The 18659-nt window shown below is 35.8% G+C and overlaps 2 protein-coding genes across 8 annotated transcripts in view; one reads left to right on the plus strand and one right to left on the minus strand.

The window, feature by feature from the left end:
• LHFPL2 (LHFPL tetraspan subfamily member 2) overlaps positions 1–5618 on the plus strand; it is a 166071-nt gene extending 160453 nt beyond the window's left edge. For all 6 annotated transcript variants that reach the window (XM_086698165.1, XM_086698182.1, XM_086698175.1 and 3 more), the window contains one exon: positions 1571–5618. In XM_086698165.1, the coding sequence (XP_086554291.1) occupies positions 1571–1827 (257 nt within the window). In that variant the 3' untranslated portion in view covers positions 1828–5618. The remainder of the gene's footprint in view (positions 1–1570) is intronic.
• A 9506-nt stretch (positions 5619–15124) lies between these two features.
• Positions 15125–18659, minus strand: part of SCAMP1 (secretory carrier membrane protein 1) — a 131361-nt gene continuing 127826 nt past the window's right edge. For both annotated transcript variants that reach the window (XM_025924300.2, XM_025924299.2), the window contains one exon: positions 15125–17972. In XM_025924300.2, the coding sequence (XP_025780085.1) occupies positions 17808–17972 (165 nt within the window). In that variant the 3' untranslated portion in view covers positions 15125–17807. The remainder of the gene's footprint in view (positions 17973–18659) is intronic.

Below are 18659 nucleotides of genomic sequence, written 5' to 3' on the forward strand. Positions count from 1 at the left end.
GGAAGCTTTGGTGTGGTAAACCCAGAGAATTTCAGTAAAGGTAGGAAGACAGAATTTAGAACCAAGATTAAATGAGGAGGATAGAATTGCCACTGCAAGGTATCTGAAAAGGCTTTTGGGGGATATAAATTAGCCATCTTGATTATACAGGTGTCATTTTGCAGAGAAAACTTTTTTTCTCCTGCCACATAAAATAAAGCCATCCTCTTGCGGCATTCTTTCTACCGAGAAAGTTTCATTAGGTAAGATTTGGGGCCCTCTGTTGCCTTTGTCATTTCAGGTTCTGGACTTCCTTATGAGCAGCTTCTGGTGTGGGACTGGCAGCCAGGGCTAGAGGGGGACAGGCAATGCACTCACTCTCTCCTACAGGGCAGACCCCTGAAAGTGATGGTCTCCTTACACTTTGTCTCACTTGCTTTGCCTTAGTCCTCAACTCCTAGAGCTGGCAAGAGAACTCTCAGTTACATAGCAGTGAAGCCATAAAGGAACAGAAAAATGGACATTTAATGATAGGGTGGTGGGGTCAGCAAAGTGGCAACAGAGCTTATTAGTGTCTACTCAGGGCCAAATTCATTTAAAAGCATTCTAAAAGAATTCAGACAAAACAATTCTGAAGTTTGCAGTGTTTTTTTTTTTAATTAAAAAAAATTTTTTTTAATGTTTATTCATTTTCTGAGAGGCAGAGAGAGACAGAGCATGAGTGGGAAAGGGGCAGAGAGAGGGAGACACAGAATCCAAAGCAGGCTCCAGGCTCTGAGCTGTCAGCACAGAGCCCGCTGCAGGGCTCGAACTCACGAACTGCAAGATCAGGACCTGAGCCGAAGTCAGACCCTCAACCAACTGAGCCACCCAGGAGCCCCTGCGGTGTGTTTCTAAATGCTTATATAAGTATAGAAATCTCTGACTTGGGTATGCAGTCGGTTGTTGGTGAATGCCAACAAAAAGACTCCTCATAGGCTTTAATTCAGGTTAAGATCTGGTCTCTTGCAATTTAACCATGGTTCTGTGCGAATTTCCTTAGGACAGGGGCTGGCAAACTTTTCCTGCAAAATTCCAGACAGTAAATAAATATTTTAGATCTTTCTCGCCCTAGGGTCTGTAGAAATTACTTACTCTGCTGTTCCAGCACCAAAGCAGCCACAGGCAAAGTCCATAAAATGAATGGTCACAGGGTATGTTCCAATAAAACTTTATTTATAGAACCAAGTCCGCATTTCACTTGTGGGCCTTAGTTTGCCAATGTCTGCCTTAGACCTATAGGAAAATGCTCAGTGCTATAAGAGCTTTGTGGGAAGAAAAAAGAACAAGTTTGATTTGCTTTTCTAGAAATTACTGAGTTCACATTCCAGTATGTATAAAAGAGGCTAAAAATATTTCTAAGAAAGGGATGAGATTTCTCGATCAGGTCGGATTAGTTGCGTAAAATAGTCCCTGACACTTGATATTGCAAAACAGATGCCATTGCCCAAAGCAGGGAAATCAGTAACAATTACAACCTATCTGTACAGTTATTCACTTTATACCGTAAAGCCAGGGGAGGTTCTCACCTGTCTTCTCTTCTGCCCTGTAGGACTGTTCCTTATTCTGGGTTTGATACTCTACCCTGCTGGCTGGGGCTGCCAGAAGGCCATAGGCTACTGTGGACACTATGCATCGGCCTACAAACCCGGAGACTGCTCCTTGGGCTGGGCCTTTTACACCGCCATCGGAGGCACAGTCCTCACCTTCATCTGTGCTGTCTTCTCCGCACAAGCAGAAATTGCAACCTCCAGTGACAAAGTACAGGAAGAAATTGAAGAGGGGAAAAGCCTTATATGCCTCCTTTAGTTTGAAAGAGACACAAATGCCACTTTCTGCCCATGTAACCTTGTGAAACAGCACCCCTCTGGTTTCATCATCTGAGTCAAGTGAAGAACTAGCCTTTATCTACCAAAGCCTACATTCCACAGCCTTGAGCCTTAACAGGACCAATGAGAGGCAACAATCAGCTAAGTGATGGCACTCGAGGACCACAGTGCAAAATGTCAGAGATGGAATATAAAAATACTGCATGAAGCCTGACACAAGTTGACAAGTCTGTCTGACTCCATCTTCCCCAAGGCTCAACAAAGGATAATGACCTAAACCATTAAGGCCACAGTTCTTCTGGTAACAGAGGAGATTGTGAGCTAGATTTTCAGGCTATTTTGAGATGTGTTTCTGCCACAAGGCTGCATGCCTGTGAGCATCTCTGCCTCAGAATGAGGTTTGGGGGTTGGTGTTTTTGTCTCCTCCTAGTTCTTCCAAGTTTTCTCAGAGACTAAAAATGAAGACTGCATACTTACTGGGGATAGGGATGTGTGCTCAAGGGCATACAAGACACTGCCTCTTAATTAGCTGACCGAGGGGTGAGCAGGTCAGTGTGGAATGCTGTTATGGAACTTATTCTAGGCTGAATTCCAGAGTAAGGTAGATCTATTGAACTGTAATTCCAAGATTTTAGAAATTTGACTAAGGAAAGAGTAAGGACTTGTATGATCATAAGAATAAAGAAGAAAATCCTGCTAGTGAAGACAAACCCATTCCACTTCCCAGCAGTCAGGCTAGCACCAGTACTGGCCCAGTCTCCTCTTCCAATGGAGATCACATGTTTTTCTCCTAGGGTTAGGATTGAGCTTTGACTGCCAAAGGAAACCTCACCCTGTTTCCTCATTCCAGGAACAGAGATCTCTAGGCCAGCTGTGGCTCATTCAGATGTACAGTGGAAGAACTTGCCAGAATCTCAGCACTTGTGGGGAGACCTCTTCCCACTGGTAACCATGTGGTAGTCAGCTGTATTTCCAACCCCAGCAGCAACTGAATGACATTCTTTGCAGGAAAAACGGAGCTAGTCATCTAAGTCAAGTTTCTCCAGTTACTGGTATTGATCCTGAAAGCAGACTAAAATAACATTAAAATTACTGCAATGGGTAATTTGCATCAAAGGCTTCATACCCAAAAATGCACAGAGTAGAAAGTTAATACAAAAATGAGAGCGAAACCAAGCCTAAAGCACCTGCCTATAACTGTTTACAAAAATAATGGAACACCACTATTAAAAAGGATTCAGGAGACTTTAATCTAGTTTCTGTAAGTTGCCAATAAAATGGATTGAGAAAAATGGTATTAGCCATCACTTTAAATTTACTTTGGAATGATCTCAGTGGCAAGAACCCAGTTGGGTATTGCCCCAAGCTTCAGAACTGCAGAATGATACAGAAATTTAAGCAAGTGGAGTTGGACCTGTGAGATTTCTGGAAGAATTAAAAGGATAGGTCTATTTGGGCTTATGAATCTGCTCACGTGACAGCTTGCTTTGTTTTGAAAGCTTAAATAATTTACTCTGTACCTGCTCTGTGTAAGGTATTGTATTCTAAGTGCCATCAGGCATAGAACCCTGATTCAGATTTTACGACCTTGCCCCAGTGAATCATCTTGAGGCTGACTCTAAAACCATGCCTTGGTGCAAAACAAATAACTGCTTTATACATAGATGCAATGGAGTGACTGAAGTTTTATTCCCTTCTGGCCTCTGGTCTATACCACAAATCATCCTATCACACAAATTAAAAGCTAAGGGCAGGAGGGGTGGTGGTGTAGAACCCGGCCTTAATGAGTTCACCAGTGTTCCACCAAAGTTCAAAATAAGCAAGATGCAGTCCTAGGACTTCTTTTGAAAAGAGAAGGGGTAAATAGGTATCCTCATAGCAGCCCTCGGTACAGCCTCAGGAAACAATCCTATCAAACACCACACAGAAATAGGTTACGGCAGCCAATGGACAGGGCTCCTGTCCCTGACTGTGCATTTATATGCTCTCACCAAGCCTCAATGCCCATAGTAACTACTTTTTAAACCTGAGCAGTAATTTTCATTAAAAAAAAAAAAAATTCCTTTTATCAGAAGATTCACTCTATTTTATGCTGTAAAAAATAGAGAACGCATTTCCTAATTCCCTAACACTAATTTTATACTCTAACTTTCCTTCTTACAGACAAGTTCAAGTCCTAAGCCCTGACACTCCTCTGAGCATGTCCATCATCTTTACTGTCTGATTGCTCTTCGGCTTAGGTGGTGATGTATATCTGGAACACCCTGATAACAGCAGTCACAAGTGTAAACCTTACTTGGCCAGTGTTCTACTCCATCAGTCTGAATGCTACAGAAAACAAAACACATGCACACACACATAACCCCAAACCACTAAAAACTACTTAAATGCTGACTGAGTAATCAGAGATGGAATTTCTCTAGCAGAGACAGAGTAAGAAGTAATGTTGGGCCTTTTAAACCTTCAGTCCATTAGCTAGGCTTTGGGGAAAATGGACCATTAAAATCATGCTAGTCTACACCAAAACTGTACAGCTGTTTAAAAACCACTGAATATGAGGAATGTGTTGACCCACACTTTGGTAATTAATATCAATCACCTCATCACCTCAGTCTCAAAGTCTAATACACCTGGACCATTACTACTACCAGAAAAGTCTTATTTATTTTTGCCTGCATCAGCGCTTAAAGTTTTGTGATGGGCTGGGCTTCTCAATGAACTCCAAGAAGGCAGAAATATCTGCCTTGGATTCTGTGGATTTTTTTAAACCTGTGTGCTAATTCAACAATGTTACATTCATTGTGTAAGGGTTTTTGTATAGTTTTCAAACCTCTGTGGTGTAATGATCTTTGTTAAACATGTAAAGTGCCATAGTCTTTTTTTATGTGTAGCATATTTAAAAAATATATATGTATATTATACATACACAAGTCTGTGTGAAAGATGTGCAATAACAAAGGTGTATGTATGTTTTGTTTTTTTTGGAAACTGGACAGGAGTCAGAACAGGGATTGTTTCTGTTTTGGCAAAGGAGAGGTAAACATTTTTTGCCTTCATGGCCTAGTCATTAACCCGTAACAATTTAAATGCTACACAAACCGATGTGAAGATAAGACTGGTATGCAATCATTTATTCCTGGGTCTAAATTAAAATAATCACTAGATTTACGTGAAAATTAAGCCAGCACCAGGCCCAGTGAATGCTAGTCTTTCATGTGAAATGTGAAGCTGCCATGTTGCCTTTTCTGTTAGTGTGATAACTAGTAGCTGGTACATAATCACTAAGGAGCTATTTCTTAACACGCTTTGATAGACCATGTTAATGCTAGACCACTATTTAAGGGCTGCTCTCACACCTTTGTAGCCATAAGAGTCTGGCTTAGAACAGACCTCTCTGTGCAATAACATGTGGCCACTAGAAATCCCTGGCCTGTATTTGTACTGGGGCAGCAATGACTCCCAAGGGCCAAAAGAGTTAAAGGCATGACTGGGATTTCTTCTGAGACTGTGGTGAAACTCCTTCCAAGGCTGGGGGTTCATTAGGTGCTTTGGAGGAACTCAGCATCACTTGATATTCAGTAGCCACTTGAGCCAAATAGAAAATTGTATTTACCGCTAATGGACTCAATTTGAGCCTTCAAATTTGTGGTTATCCTATTGTATTGTAAACTAATACATTGTCTGTCTAGCATTGATTAGGTTCCTGTGCATATGTATTTCACAATGCCCTCCCCTCCCCAGATCTTAATTAAACCAGATTTTCGAAACTCATCCTGATTCTTTTCAAGTTTAAGTCTATTGGTTTCAATGGGATATATACAAGTTTCTCAAGAAAACATATACCAGTCAAATTTTATGATAAACCCTAATTTATATGTAATATTAACAACAGGAAAAAATATTCAGGTACTTTATTCCATTCACTAGTAACATATATATCCCTACCTTAGGTTAGCTTTAACTTTAATATTAAGTACACATTTCTTCCTTGGAGAAGCATCAATATAAATGGGGGGGGGGACTCTCAAATACTATACAAATACCTTAAATTTTATAGTAAATTTAAGAAATATGAAAATGCTTCTAAGTATTACAAAGGCTTTACAAAGAAATATGTGTAATAATGACAAGGAAGAAAGTCAGATGAAGGGCACCGTCTCTTCCAATATGAAAAGCCAGTTGTGGAACAGTTCCACATCCACATTTCTTGAAGGTAATCCTGCCCATAACAAGCCTTATCAAGAAGGAGAATTCTAATTTATTAATGAAAGATGACACAATCTATTTCATAAACTCTGATTCAACTCTCCATATCCCATGAAGCACTTATCTGACAGAATAAACAAAAATGGCTATTTCTTTTCTGATTGAGGACCCATAACAGATGAAACAACATTTATGCTTTGGCTTCTAAACATACCTGAAACCTGCTAGGTTTCTGATAGAAGTAAAAATTAAAAGCTGACAAAACTATTCGAATCACTCAAGAAAAAATATTCCAAACAAGTTATCTAAATATCTCAAGCAAAATTGGAAATTTTTGGTTGCTTTTTCAACTATCACATCTTTAATCCAAAAGAGAAAGGACCCTGACTTTACATGCCAGCAGAAGCTGGAGAATCCTCATAATTGCTTCCCATTTCATCCTTAGTTTTTACCTAGTGCTACTGGATCAGCTTCTCAGGATTGATCTCTCTGAACACTACATTCAGCTTACTCCTAGCTCTCCTTAAAGTCTTTGCTTAACATTAAAACTACTTAAGAACAGTCATGACTATCTTGGACATTTATTTTTAAGTGAGTGTTTTCAGGAATTTCCAATAATTCACCATCTTTTCAACTCTGCAACACTAAAGGATAAAAACAACATCAAAGCAAACTTTTAGCCTCCTCTTCAAAGCAGCAAGACCAGTAACTGTCTTTATTTCAGAGTCCATGTCAGCTGCTTAATCATTTGGCTGGGGCCATGCAATTGCTGTCCCTACTACTATCTTCTTCCTTGCAGCTTCTTCCTCACCACATAGAGTTCTACAAGATAAGTCTTTAAATTGTAAACTGCTCATTTTGCTGAGGAATACAGGATGTAGATAAAAGCATAAATAAGAGGAAGCAGTAAAACCACATGGGAAGGAAAAGTCAACCAAATAACATGTAGATATGTGCAGCTCTTTGGCTTTTTATAGTAAAATATACAGAAAAATCTAACATTTATAGGCCAGCAGTCAACCAAGTGTCCAAGGGGGATACCACTTTGACCTATCCGCAAGAGAACAAAGCCTGAATTAAGGCAGGTGATGGTGAAAACTGTAAGATGAATTAGATAGGTTCTGGAAAAAAAATGGACAGCTTGGTGACTAGTCAGAAGTGGGAGGGGGTGTGGAAAGAGAGGAAGAGAGAGTCCAGAGTGACTTCCTATTTAAATTGGGCACTGGGTGAAAAGTGATGCTGTCGCCAAGATTAGAAATCCAAGAGGAGCAGAAACAGTAAAGGTGGGAGGGTTCAGCTTAGGCTGCCAGTGGAGAAGTCCTGTGTGCGGTCCGGAAAAGGATATGGAGAGAAGACCAAGTTATACAAGGAGATCTGGAAGTCATCAATACACACGATGGAATATAAAAGTTCTTAATTGCTGTGCAGTTTCTCTGTGCATGTACTGTCTTAAGCACTTAATATAATTCATTTATTCATCAAAACTCAATGAAAAGAAAATTATTCTCATGTTACAGATAAGTTGTTACTCAAGCAACTTAAGTTAAATAATTTAGGTTAAAAAGCTACAAAGTGGCAAAGCCAAGGCTCAAAGACAGTTTTGACACCCAAGTCTATATATTCTCAAACAGCTGTAGATTCCTTCACCTCGAAGGTACATGGTGAAAAGAAGGCCAATACAAACCGTGGGGGAACACCAACATCTCTGTGTAGGTAAGTCTCAGAATAACTTCCAAGTACCATTCCAAAAAGACCGTAAGCTGACAACTGACAAAAACTGCTATCTCCTCCCTTTTCAGAGAAAGAACTGGTAGTTTTTCATACCTTTGAAGAGGACACCACATGTCTCAATTCACTCAATCCTGAAAACGGCCACTAAAAGTTAATTAGGTATATGACAGCGGTAATACAAATAGTGGTTTCATAGTTCTTATTTTGTTATAAACAACCTCTCATCCAGGATAAGCAGCTATTATTATTAGCTTAAAAAGCCCGTTTTCTTCATAGTTAACCTAATAAGGATTTGACCTCAGCTAAAGTTTCTCCAAACATAAACACAAATGCCAAAGACCATTTGGTAATGGTACAGCAGGTACTCACCCACACATCACAGAGCCAGGCCTTGATGTGGAGACTTCAAAAGTACATGCTGTAATTTTTTTCTTGGTTGTGGATTGTTTTTTTCCTAGAGTCCTATCCCTAAAGGATGGATATGAATTATGGATATTAATGTGAAAAAATGGAAAGGGAACAAAGTTGGAAAGAAGTGGTACCATGGGGCAAAGATCCCATATGTAACAGGAGTGAGGAGACACAGGTCTAGCTGCCCCTTCACCACCACTCACTGAGTGACTGAGATAATTTTCTACTCATCTATAAAAATGCAGCCAGTAATAGAAATTACATCATAGGTCTGGTGTGAGGATTAAGTGATGTATGTAAAGCATTTAGTATACTCTCTGGTATAAAGTCCTCACTAAATAAAAGTTATTAGATGAAAAAATTTTGAAGAATAACATAACTTGTTAAAACCAATCTAATTTTACCTAGAGAGCCTCAATGGATTTGCTACCTGAGGCCACCAATGCTTTTTCCATCCTAATTATCCTTATCTTAGTGCTTTCAGGAAGTGGAAGATTTCTCTGTAGATTCAGGATACATGGTCACTCCTATTTAGCAAAACCAAAAAACAAACAGGTTAGTGTTGAATAAGCCATTATCTGTCGACAGTGAGAATCTAAAAGAACAAACCTGTAAAACCTACTGGTGGCAAAGACTTTAGAAAAGAACATCCAATTTGGCAGAGTGTGGATAAAGAGACCATTTCAGGGGCACCTGGGTGGCTCAGTCGGTGAAGCATCCGACTTCAGCTCAGGTCATTATCTCATGGCTTGTGAGTTCAAGCCCTGCATTGGGCTCTGTGCTGACAGCTCGGAGTCTGGAGCCTGCTTCTGATTCTGTGTCCCTCTCTCACTCTGCCTCTCCCCTGTTCGTGCTCTTTCTCAAGAATAAATAAAAAACATTAAAAAATTTTTTTTTTAAAAAAGGCAGTTTCATGCAATACTGACAGGATATAAATTGATAAAATTTTCTGGAGCAATTTGGCAATGCACAACAAAGGCCTTTAAAAATATGCTTAAGTTTTGAGGACCCGGCTGGTTCAGTTGGTAGAGAATGTGACTCTTGATCTTGGAGTCTTAAGTTCGAGCCCCACATTGGAGGTGGAGTTAAAAAAGAAAACGCTTATGTTTTGACCCAGCAATTTGCCCTAAAGAAAGAACAAAAGACTAGGCCCCCAAACTTAGGAACAATAGATTCCTTGATAAATTATTAACACAAAAACCTGAAAATGAGAACATAAAGGAACAACAGGACTTAGAAAAATAACATATGAGCAGCTGAAAACAATGAACAAAACAGCAATAAGTTAATAACTATCAATAATTACTTTAAATGTAAATGGACTAAATTCTCTAATCAAAAGACACAGAGTGGTTTGAATGGATAAAAGAAAACAAAACCCAACTTTTTGCTGTCTACAAAAGATTCACTTCAGATGTACGGGCACATATAGATTGGAAATGAAATGATAAGATCTTCCACGCAAAAATATACCAAAAGAGAACTGGCATAGTAATACTTATATGAGACAAAATACTTTAAAATAAAGACAGTAAAAAAGACAAAGAAGGGCATTACATAATGATAAAAGGGTCAATCCAACAAGACAACATAATATTTATAAGTATTTATACACCCAACATAGAAGCAACTAAACACATAAAGCAAGTATTAACAGCCCGAAAGGAAAAGGGAGACAAAGCAATACAATGAGGTAATAGAAGGACATTATAGTAGGACATCAACAAACAGATCATCCAGACAGAAAATTAATAAGTAACATTGGCCTGGAATGACATATTAGATCAGATGGACTTACTAAATATAAACAGAGCATGCCATCCAAAAGCAGCAGCAAACACATTCTTCTCAAGTGCACATGAAACATTCTCCAGGACAGATCACATGTAAAGTCACAAAAACAATTCTTAATAAATTTAAGAGAACAAATCATATCAAGCATCTTTTCCAACCATAATGATACAGAACTAGAAACCAATTACAAGAATAAAACTGGAAAATGTGCAGATTAAACACTGTGCAACTGTGAACAACCAATGTGGGTCGATAAAGTAATCAAAGGAGAAATAAAAATACCTCAAACAAAAATGCAAACACAACATACCAAAATTTATGAGATGCAGCAAAAATAGTTCTAAGAGGGATCATAGCAATACAGGCCTACCTTAAGAAATAAGAAAAATCTCAAACTATCTAACTTCACACTGCAAGAAATTAGAAAAAGAAAAAAAAGCCCAAAATTAGTAGAAGGAAAAAAGTAACAGATCAGAGAATAAAAATGAAATAAACTAAAAACAACAGAAAAAGATCAATGGAACTAAGAACTGGTTCTTTGAAAAGATAAACATATGGGGCGCCTGGGTGGCGCAGTCGGTTAAGCGTCCGACTTCAGCCAGGTCACGATCTCGCGGTCCGTGAGTTCGAGCCCCGCGTCAGGCTCTGGGCTGATGGCTCGGAGCCTGGAGCCTGTTTCCGATTCTGTATCTCCCTCTCTCTCTGCCCCTCCCCCGTTCATGCTCTGTCTCTCTCTATCCCAAAAATAAATAAACGTTGAAAAAAAAAAAAAAAAAGAAAAGATAAACATAATCTTAACACCTTTAGCTAGACTTATCAAAGAAAAAAGACGGCTCAGATAAATAAAATCAGATTTTACAAAGATACCTGAGAAACATGAAGGATGTTGAGACTTATAATTAATTATATGCAAATAAAAGGGACAACATAGAAGAAATGGATAAATTCCTAGTGACATACAGTCTTCTAGGACTGAATCATGAAAATATAAAGAATCTGAACAGACTGATTACTAGTAAGAGGACTGAATCAAAAATCAAAACCTCCAACAAATAAAAGTCTAGGACCAGATGGCTTTAAGGGTGAATTCTACCAAACATTCAAGGAATTAATACCAATAATTCTCAAAGTCTTCTAAAAAAACTGAAGAGGAGAGAATGCTTCCAATCATTTTATGAGGCCAATATTACCCTAACCAATATCAGCTAACGACACCCCAAGAAAAGAAAATTACAGGACAATATCCCTGATGAGCATAAATGCAAAAGTTGTCAAAAAATATTAGGAAACCAAATTTAACAATACATTAAAAGAACCATATACCATGATCACGTAGGATTTATTCCAGGGATGCAAGATGGTTCAACATCTGCAAATCAATTTCATATACTACGTTAACAAAATGAATGATAAAAATCATATCATCATCTCAATAGATGCAGAAAATAGCATTTTGAAAATTCAACATGTATTTACAACAAAAACTCTCCACAGAGTGAGTATAGAGGGAACATACCCTCTTTCGTAATGGTGATATATGGACAAGGTGAAAATAGACAAGCCCAGAGCTAACATCATACTCAGCGGTGAAACAGGAACATGAGAAGGATGCCCACTCTCACCATTTTTATTCAAAACAGTATTGGAAATCTTATCAAGAGCAAGGAGGCAAGTAAAAAATTAACAAAGACATCCAAATTGGAAAGAAATATAACTGCCACTATCTGTAGATGACATGATTTTATATATAGAAGAGCTTGAAGACTTTATTTTAAAAATGTTAGAATAAATGAAATCAGTAAAATTTCAGGATATGAAATTAATATACAAAAGATCTGTTGTATTTCTACACACTAAAAATGATCTATCAGAAAGAGAAATTAATAATCCCATCTACAATTGTATCAAAAAGAATAAAATATCTAGGAATAAATTTAACCAAGGTAAAAGACCCACAGACTAAAAACTGTAAGACACTGATTCAAGAAAATAAAGATGACACAAACAGATGGAAAGACATTCTCTGCTCACAGAAGAATAATGTTAAAATGTCTATACTACTCAAAGCCATCTACAGATTGAATGCAAACCATTTCAAAATTCCAATGGCATTTTTCACAGAAATAAAATAAATGATACTAAAATCTGTATGGAACCACAAAAGACTCTGGGCAACCAAAGCAAACTTGAGAAAGGACAAAACTGGAGGCATCACACTCCCCGATTTCAAGTTATATTACAAAGCTATAATAATCAAAACATTATATTAGCATAAAAAGAAAGAGCCCAGAAATAAACCCACACATACATGATCAATTAATCTATGACAAAGGATTAAAAAATATAAATGGGGAAAAGAACAGTCTCTTCAATAAATGGTGCTGGGAAAACTGGACAGCCACATGCAAAAGAATGAAACTGGACCATTATTTTATACCATACACCAAAATTAACTTAAAATGGATTAAAGAACTGAATGTAAGACCTGAAACCATAAAATCCCTAGAAACAAACATAGGTGGTAAGTTCCTTGACACTGACCTTGGTAATGATGTTTTGGATATGACTCCAAAAGCAAAGGCATCAAAAGCAAAATACCTGTAAATTAACCAACTGAACCACCCAAGAAGGTTGAAAGAAAAACTTATTTTTTAATTTCAGGATAAAAGGTGTCTTCCTCAAAAATTAATAGAAACATATAAACCAAATTTTAATGTTTATTGGTATAAAATTATGAGCAACTTTATCTTTTGCTTTATAAATATTTTCTGTAATTTCTACTGAAATGTGTATTTATTTTATAAATTAAAAAAGTTTATTTTAGAAGCTAAACTATCAGACCATTATGATATAATGCTAAAAGAGGGAACATAGGATTAAAAAACCCACACTGTTTATATCCCTTAATTCTATATAAATATATGCATGGATAGAAAAAGTGGAAAATACAATAAAACATTAGCAGTGATATTCCTAGATGATAGAAACACAGATTTTTTTTCTCATTTATCATTTTCCATGTTTTCTAATTGTTCTCTAATAGGTATATAAGACTTTCAAACTAGAAAAAACTAGTAGAAAAAACTACTTTGAGTAGGAGGCACAAACTACTAGAAAAAACAAACTAGAAAAAACTACTTTGAGTAGGAATGTGTGTGCCCAGTGGACTGAGTTTTTGTGTAGACTATAATATTGCAGGAACTACTGTGATGACCAGATAAAAGAGTGATTTTTGGCTGAAGAAACAGCTGAAGAATATTATAAGCTACCAACAGTAACAACTACTCACAACTATGATTTATCTTGAGAATCACTGGCCTACAAAATACTAAATGAGTCTTGAAGGAATTCTAAGATTACATATAAGAATTAAAAAATAAAATTTGCATGCTATGATTCTACAAAGTATAACTGTTTAAATGTAGAGAAAATATTTAGAGTAATTCTGTCTTGAGTATACAAAACATCATTAGGTTGGAGAAGATTAACTATTTTCTGTCCTATTAGAGAAAAGATAAAATGGTTTTAGTGGCAGGAAAGTTTTAACTACACCATCAGCCATATAAGCCCAGAAAGATATAAGCTGAAAAATAAATCAAGATTTAGATCAACATAAAATTTAACACTCACTACATTGCTACCTGGTGGCTCCTATCTCCTTGCCATTTGAAAACATAAACAGTGCTAGTGAAAATTCTATAGGTTAAAGGCTTTTTCTTACCAAAACCACAAAGTTAAACTGTAAATATGAAACCTCAGGAAGGGTAAGAACACTAGAGAAGAGTCTTTCCTCATTTTCCCAGAAACTTTAAATTGAATAAATCTATCTACCTTGTATAGATTAGTGGCAATGTCTGGCTTAGCAAATTTCTATAGATTTCTTTCTAGCTCTCTATATACTATGACAAAGCCCTAATGAGGTTTTAAAACACCCATCAATACAAAAAGCATGCTGTTTGGTAAAATGTATCCTCAAGTTCTAGTGGAAATACTTCACTTCCATAATATTTAGACACTAAGATATAAATTTGTAGTTTAATAAACAAGTATTTAAAACAACTCTAGTGTTTTAAAACATTCTACCCTACATAAATTTATACTGTGGTACTTGAAAATCTATCAAAGTAAGGCATTTTTTATTTTTAACCATCAATTATTTTTACATTAACCATTTTTATTTAACTTGAAAAGGTCTTAATTACATGGAATCAAAAAATCCCTCTAAACATATTCCTTAAGGGAAAAATGGAAGGAAATACAGTGTGCAATGGTGTCTGACAGCCATGGTAATTCTAACAGGGGAAAATATATGCAAAACTATAACAAACTCTATATATAAACAGTCTAAACATAGATTTTCACCAATAAAGATATAAAATTAAATGCTATTATGTCAGCATTTTCAGAAAAAGATACAGCAGTAACTGTGAAAGCATTATGCTAGTACAAATAAATTACAGAAAATAAACTCAATTTAACATAAATCCCCTCTAAAACATGAACTATATATTATCTCAACAAGATTTATAGAAGACAGTATATCCAATGAAAATCCAAACTCACTTTTTAGGTAACACCCAGAAAATTGAAAATGCTGTTCCTATTTTAACATGTATTTCTCAGAATAAGATTCACCATGAACATTTTAGATTTTTACATCCTCCTTAGATAACCAAGTGAAAAATCCAACAATACACAAATAGGTACTTTCATCGGCACATAAAACAAAGGTAGCTAGGTTAGGAAACAGAACACAAGTTCAATCTAATCAATACAATACTAGTACAGAGGCATCCATTTTAACCTACAAGGAAAAACCTGAGCCACAAAACAGGGTTTCCATTTTGAATCTTACTAACTTCTAGACAGTGTGTGTATTTTGACCTTAGAGTGATCAAAATATGAGTGAAGTTCATGTTCCACCACCTAAAAGTTCTAATGCAACAGAAAAATGGTCATTTTGTGTTGCTGAGAGTTTTTAACAAAGTCTTTTATGTTATTTATTTTTTCAGCACATGTTAGAATTACAGAGATTCTTTAAAAATCAAATGTGAAATATCTATATACATTAAACTGACAGCATAATCTCTACCTCTGAAATGCTAATATAATGTTTAAAATTAGACAAACTAACATCCAGTAAACAGCATTTTATTTTATGACACTCTGTGTTAATACAATAAATATACAAAACTTCCAAACCACTGAAAACATGCAACATTAGAGGGACAGATGGAGGGCATTTATATAGAACCATGACACTCATCATGATGGCAGCGCAATATTACTCACTGACAAAATATACAAACATCCCTAGATAAATAATCCAAGTCCCAAATTACAAATCACTGAGCAAGGATTTTCCAGTGTTCAAATTTTAGTTTGAAGGAAAACAGCCACAACTTAATATTGCAAACTGAAAAATGACATGAATGCTTACAACATGAAGACCATTTCATGACTGTGATACTGGGTGGGTCACATTAGTATTAAATATAATACATTAACAAATGCCAATCTTTTGCTGGAAAATGTGACCATTTACCAACTATTGTTAGGAGAATAGAGAATCTAAGAATTTAAAATCCCTATACCTTATCAAACCGTTAGTATTGCCATCATTTTAATCCACATTTAGGTTTTTAAAAAACAATTTTCTCTCATAAGCTTGTATTAACCCAAGTAACTGGATCTTAAAACATTCTCCCCATCTACACACAAAAAAGGTACTGTTGGTTTTAATTATTTGCTATTTAACAATGCTACCTTTGGGGATTTCTACAAAATAGAGATAATTCCTATTCTTAAAGGGAAGTATGTCAGTATTTTTCAAGTCTCTATATTCATTTGTAGTTAAAAGAAAAAAAGAAATGGACTTGAGATATAAATTAATGATAAATATAAGAGCTCCTCTTGTATTTTGTGGTTAATGTTTTGAATGTTTGTAAAATACACACTCAGTAAAGCACACTGTGATAAAATAGATTTTCAGTAAGATTATAGAATCTAAAGAACTTGAACTGGCTTATTTGTTTGACAAAGTAGGGAGATTATTACTAATCAGAAATATTCATAAAAACAGTTTTAAATTCATTTTCTGAAACCTATTTTAATCATAATAAAAGAAATATCTTCCAAGTATATTATTTCAATAAATCCCCAAATAAATCAAATGTAAACACCATCTAGATGGATCCATGTTATCTATTATCACGCAAAGCTTCCCTTATAAATAGTGAGAACTCATCATCCCACCCTCAGTATGAAATTCATTTACCTCCAGATTTGGGGAAAAGAATGCAAGTGATTTAACTATTTATACCTATCTGATTCTTATTTTTAAAAAAGATCTGCAGTCTCAAATAATTTAACCCAATAGACTATCCTTACTTAAAATCAAGTTGAATAGATCATTACTGATTATTCTGTAATCTTAAATTAGCTAATGACTTCCAAAACACAGTATAATGACTTTCAAAGGTCTTTGAGTCATTAAATCAGTATTAAAAATGATTCAAAGTTTCAAATCAAGTATACTCTAAGAATGAACTCCTAAGCTGCATAGTAACAATTTCAACATGGTCATAGTCACAATTAATGCATTTAACTGTATTTGTATTTTCTTGCTTGGTGCAAGTTTTATGTTTCATTTTTTTCTATTGCTGAAAAATTTTAATGTATTCAGTCTGTGTCAAAAGTTCAAAGACTGAGGTGCATTAGGAATTCAAGTATATGTGAAACAACAGCATCTTTTTCTTTTTAATCCCACTACAGATGAGAGGCTAAAAGAAAAATCCCTGAAATACTGTATGTTCTTTTTGGACAAGGAGTTAGTCTAGACTTTAATACCTCTGTTAAAAATTATACACACACACTCCCCAAAAAAGAGCTGCCAAACACAATCTCAGTTCAATTAAAATGAGTAACCACAAGAATATACCAAAGTTTCCATACAGTAATATTCTACTATGATACGGATACTGAAAATTAAAAAACAAAAACAAAAAACAGTATTATCATCACTACATTCTATTCCACTGATTATCTACCCTTTTTTGGATGATGCACTGCATATTATGTTCTCATATTGCATCCCAATAAATTTTTATTTAACAGAAACTATTGCAGAAAATCTCTTCTTTGATTCTACCAGCAACTCTGCAATCCTACAACCATAAGCAGTGCAAAAGCCAAAATACTAATTCTTTTAAGAAATGTGGTGCCCATGCAAGATCAGAGATTGGTATGAAAATATCAACTACTCTATAAAAATAAAACAAAAAGAAAAGGATAAAATTTACATCATCTACTACGAAATGCACACAGGCTCTTCACTGGTGACTAAAACTGCTAAAAAGCAAGCCAATTTTAAAATCCCTAAGTCCCTGATGGCCTATTTCTTTCAGTATAAATGGGGAAAATGGAATGAAGCATCGCTTTAATGTTCCAATATGTAATCCTTAAGTCTAAGATTTTTGAAAGAATGACTGCAGCTAGTACTAAATGCATTTTTAATCATAAGTACCATATTAATTTCAGTGTGTCACCACTGAAATAATTTGCTGAACATTCATCCCCCAAAAAATATGGAGAATATTTATTTAGCATGTGATATTTTTTTCTGCAAGGGGCACCAAAATATTAAGAAACTAATAGGCAAATAAGACAAGGAAGTTTTTCTGGTTTTAGCCCATGCACAAGTGAACAGGAAATATACATGCTGTGTGTACTGTGTTTTGAACATAAAAATATTTATAGAGTACAGTAACTGGAGAAAAAGTACAGTCAGAAGGTACCAGTGTACTGTTGGAGGGTTCTCTACATCTGGTTACCCTTGAAAGCGTTCTGAGCCGCACTAGTTGCTGCACTTGAAGCTGCATTTGCAGCTGCAGTCTGGACAGTTTTGTTGGACATCACACCTGTTGCAAATTCTTGTTGGGCCTTCTCAAAACTAGCACCTGTTGTGCGGTATAGTCCATGTACCTACGGAGGCACAAAAAAGTGGGACAAGTTAAGTGGTAATCTACACACTCATTTTCAGCAACTCTTCAATTAATCTTGACATTACCCAGACATAAAAGGACTAGATTCTAGCCATGATTCCTAAGGTCAAGAATATCAGCCACCACAGTGACATACAATACTGTATTTAAATATTTTCCTAACATTGTCTTCCACTTTACTCCCAATGCAGAAGAGATAGTTATGCTTATGCAAACCAACAATAATTTTTAAAACTTCTTAACCAAATGCAAAAAGCTATTTTTCCTGCTATACCTACTTTTTAAGATATTACAGAGAATGGTTTAAACATAACAAGAGACATTCAGACATTAATACATTAACTTACCACCTTAGACAATTCAGAGTAATGCCTTATCAATTTTCATGTTGGCTACATATACACCACTACCCCTATTATAATCAAATGATTATCATTTCATCATTTAATATACCAAGGAATACATAGGTCCTTAAAGATACTTTTGCTGTCCTCTTTCACTCTGTGTACCATTTTACTTTTTGTGTATGGTCAAGTCCTAAAGGATTTACTTCTGAGAAATTTTGGGAAAGGAAAAACTTCTGGAAAGTGTCTGCCCATACTGATTTATCACTTAAATCTTTGGGACTTCTTTTCAAGAGAAAGGTTCAAAAACACTCTATTAGCAT

This window comes from Puma concolor, chromosome A1 (genome assembly GCF_028749965.1).
Source record: "Puma concolor isolate L17-30 chromosome A1, mPumCon1.1.hap2, whole genome shotgun sequence".
Classification (NCBI taxonomy): Eukaryota; Metazoa; Chordata; class Mammalia; order Carnivora; family Felidae; genus Puma; species Puma concolor.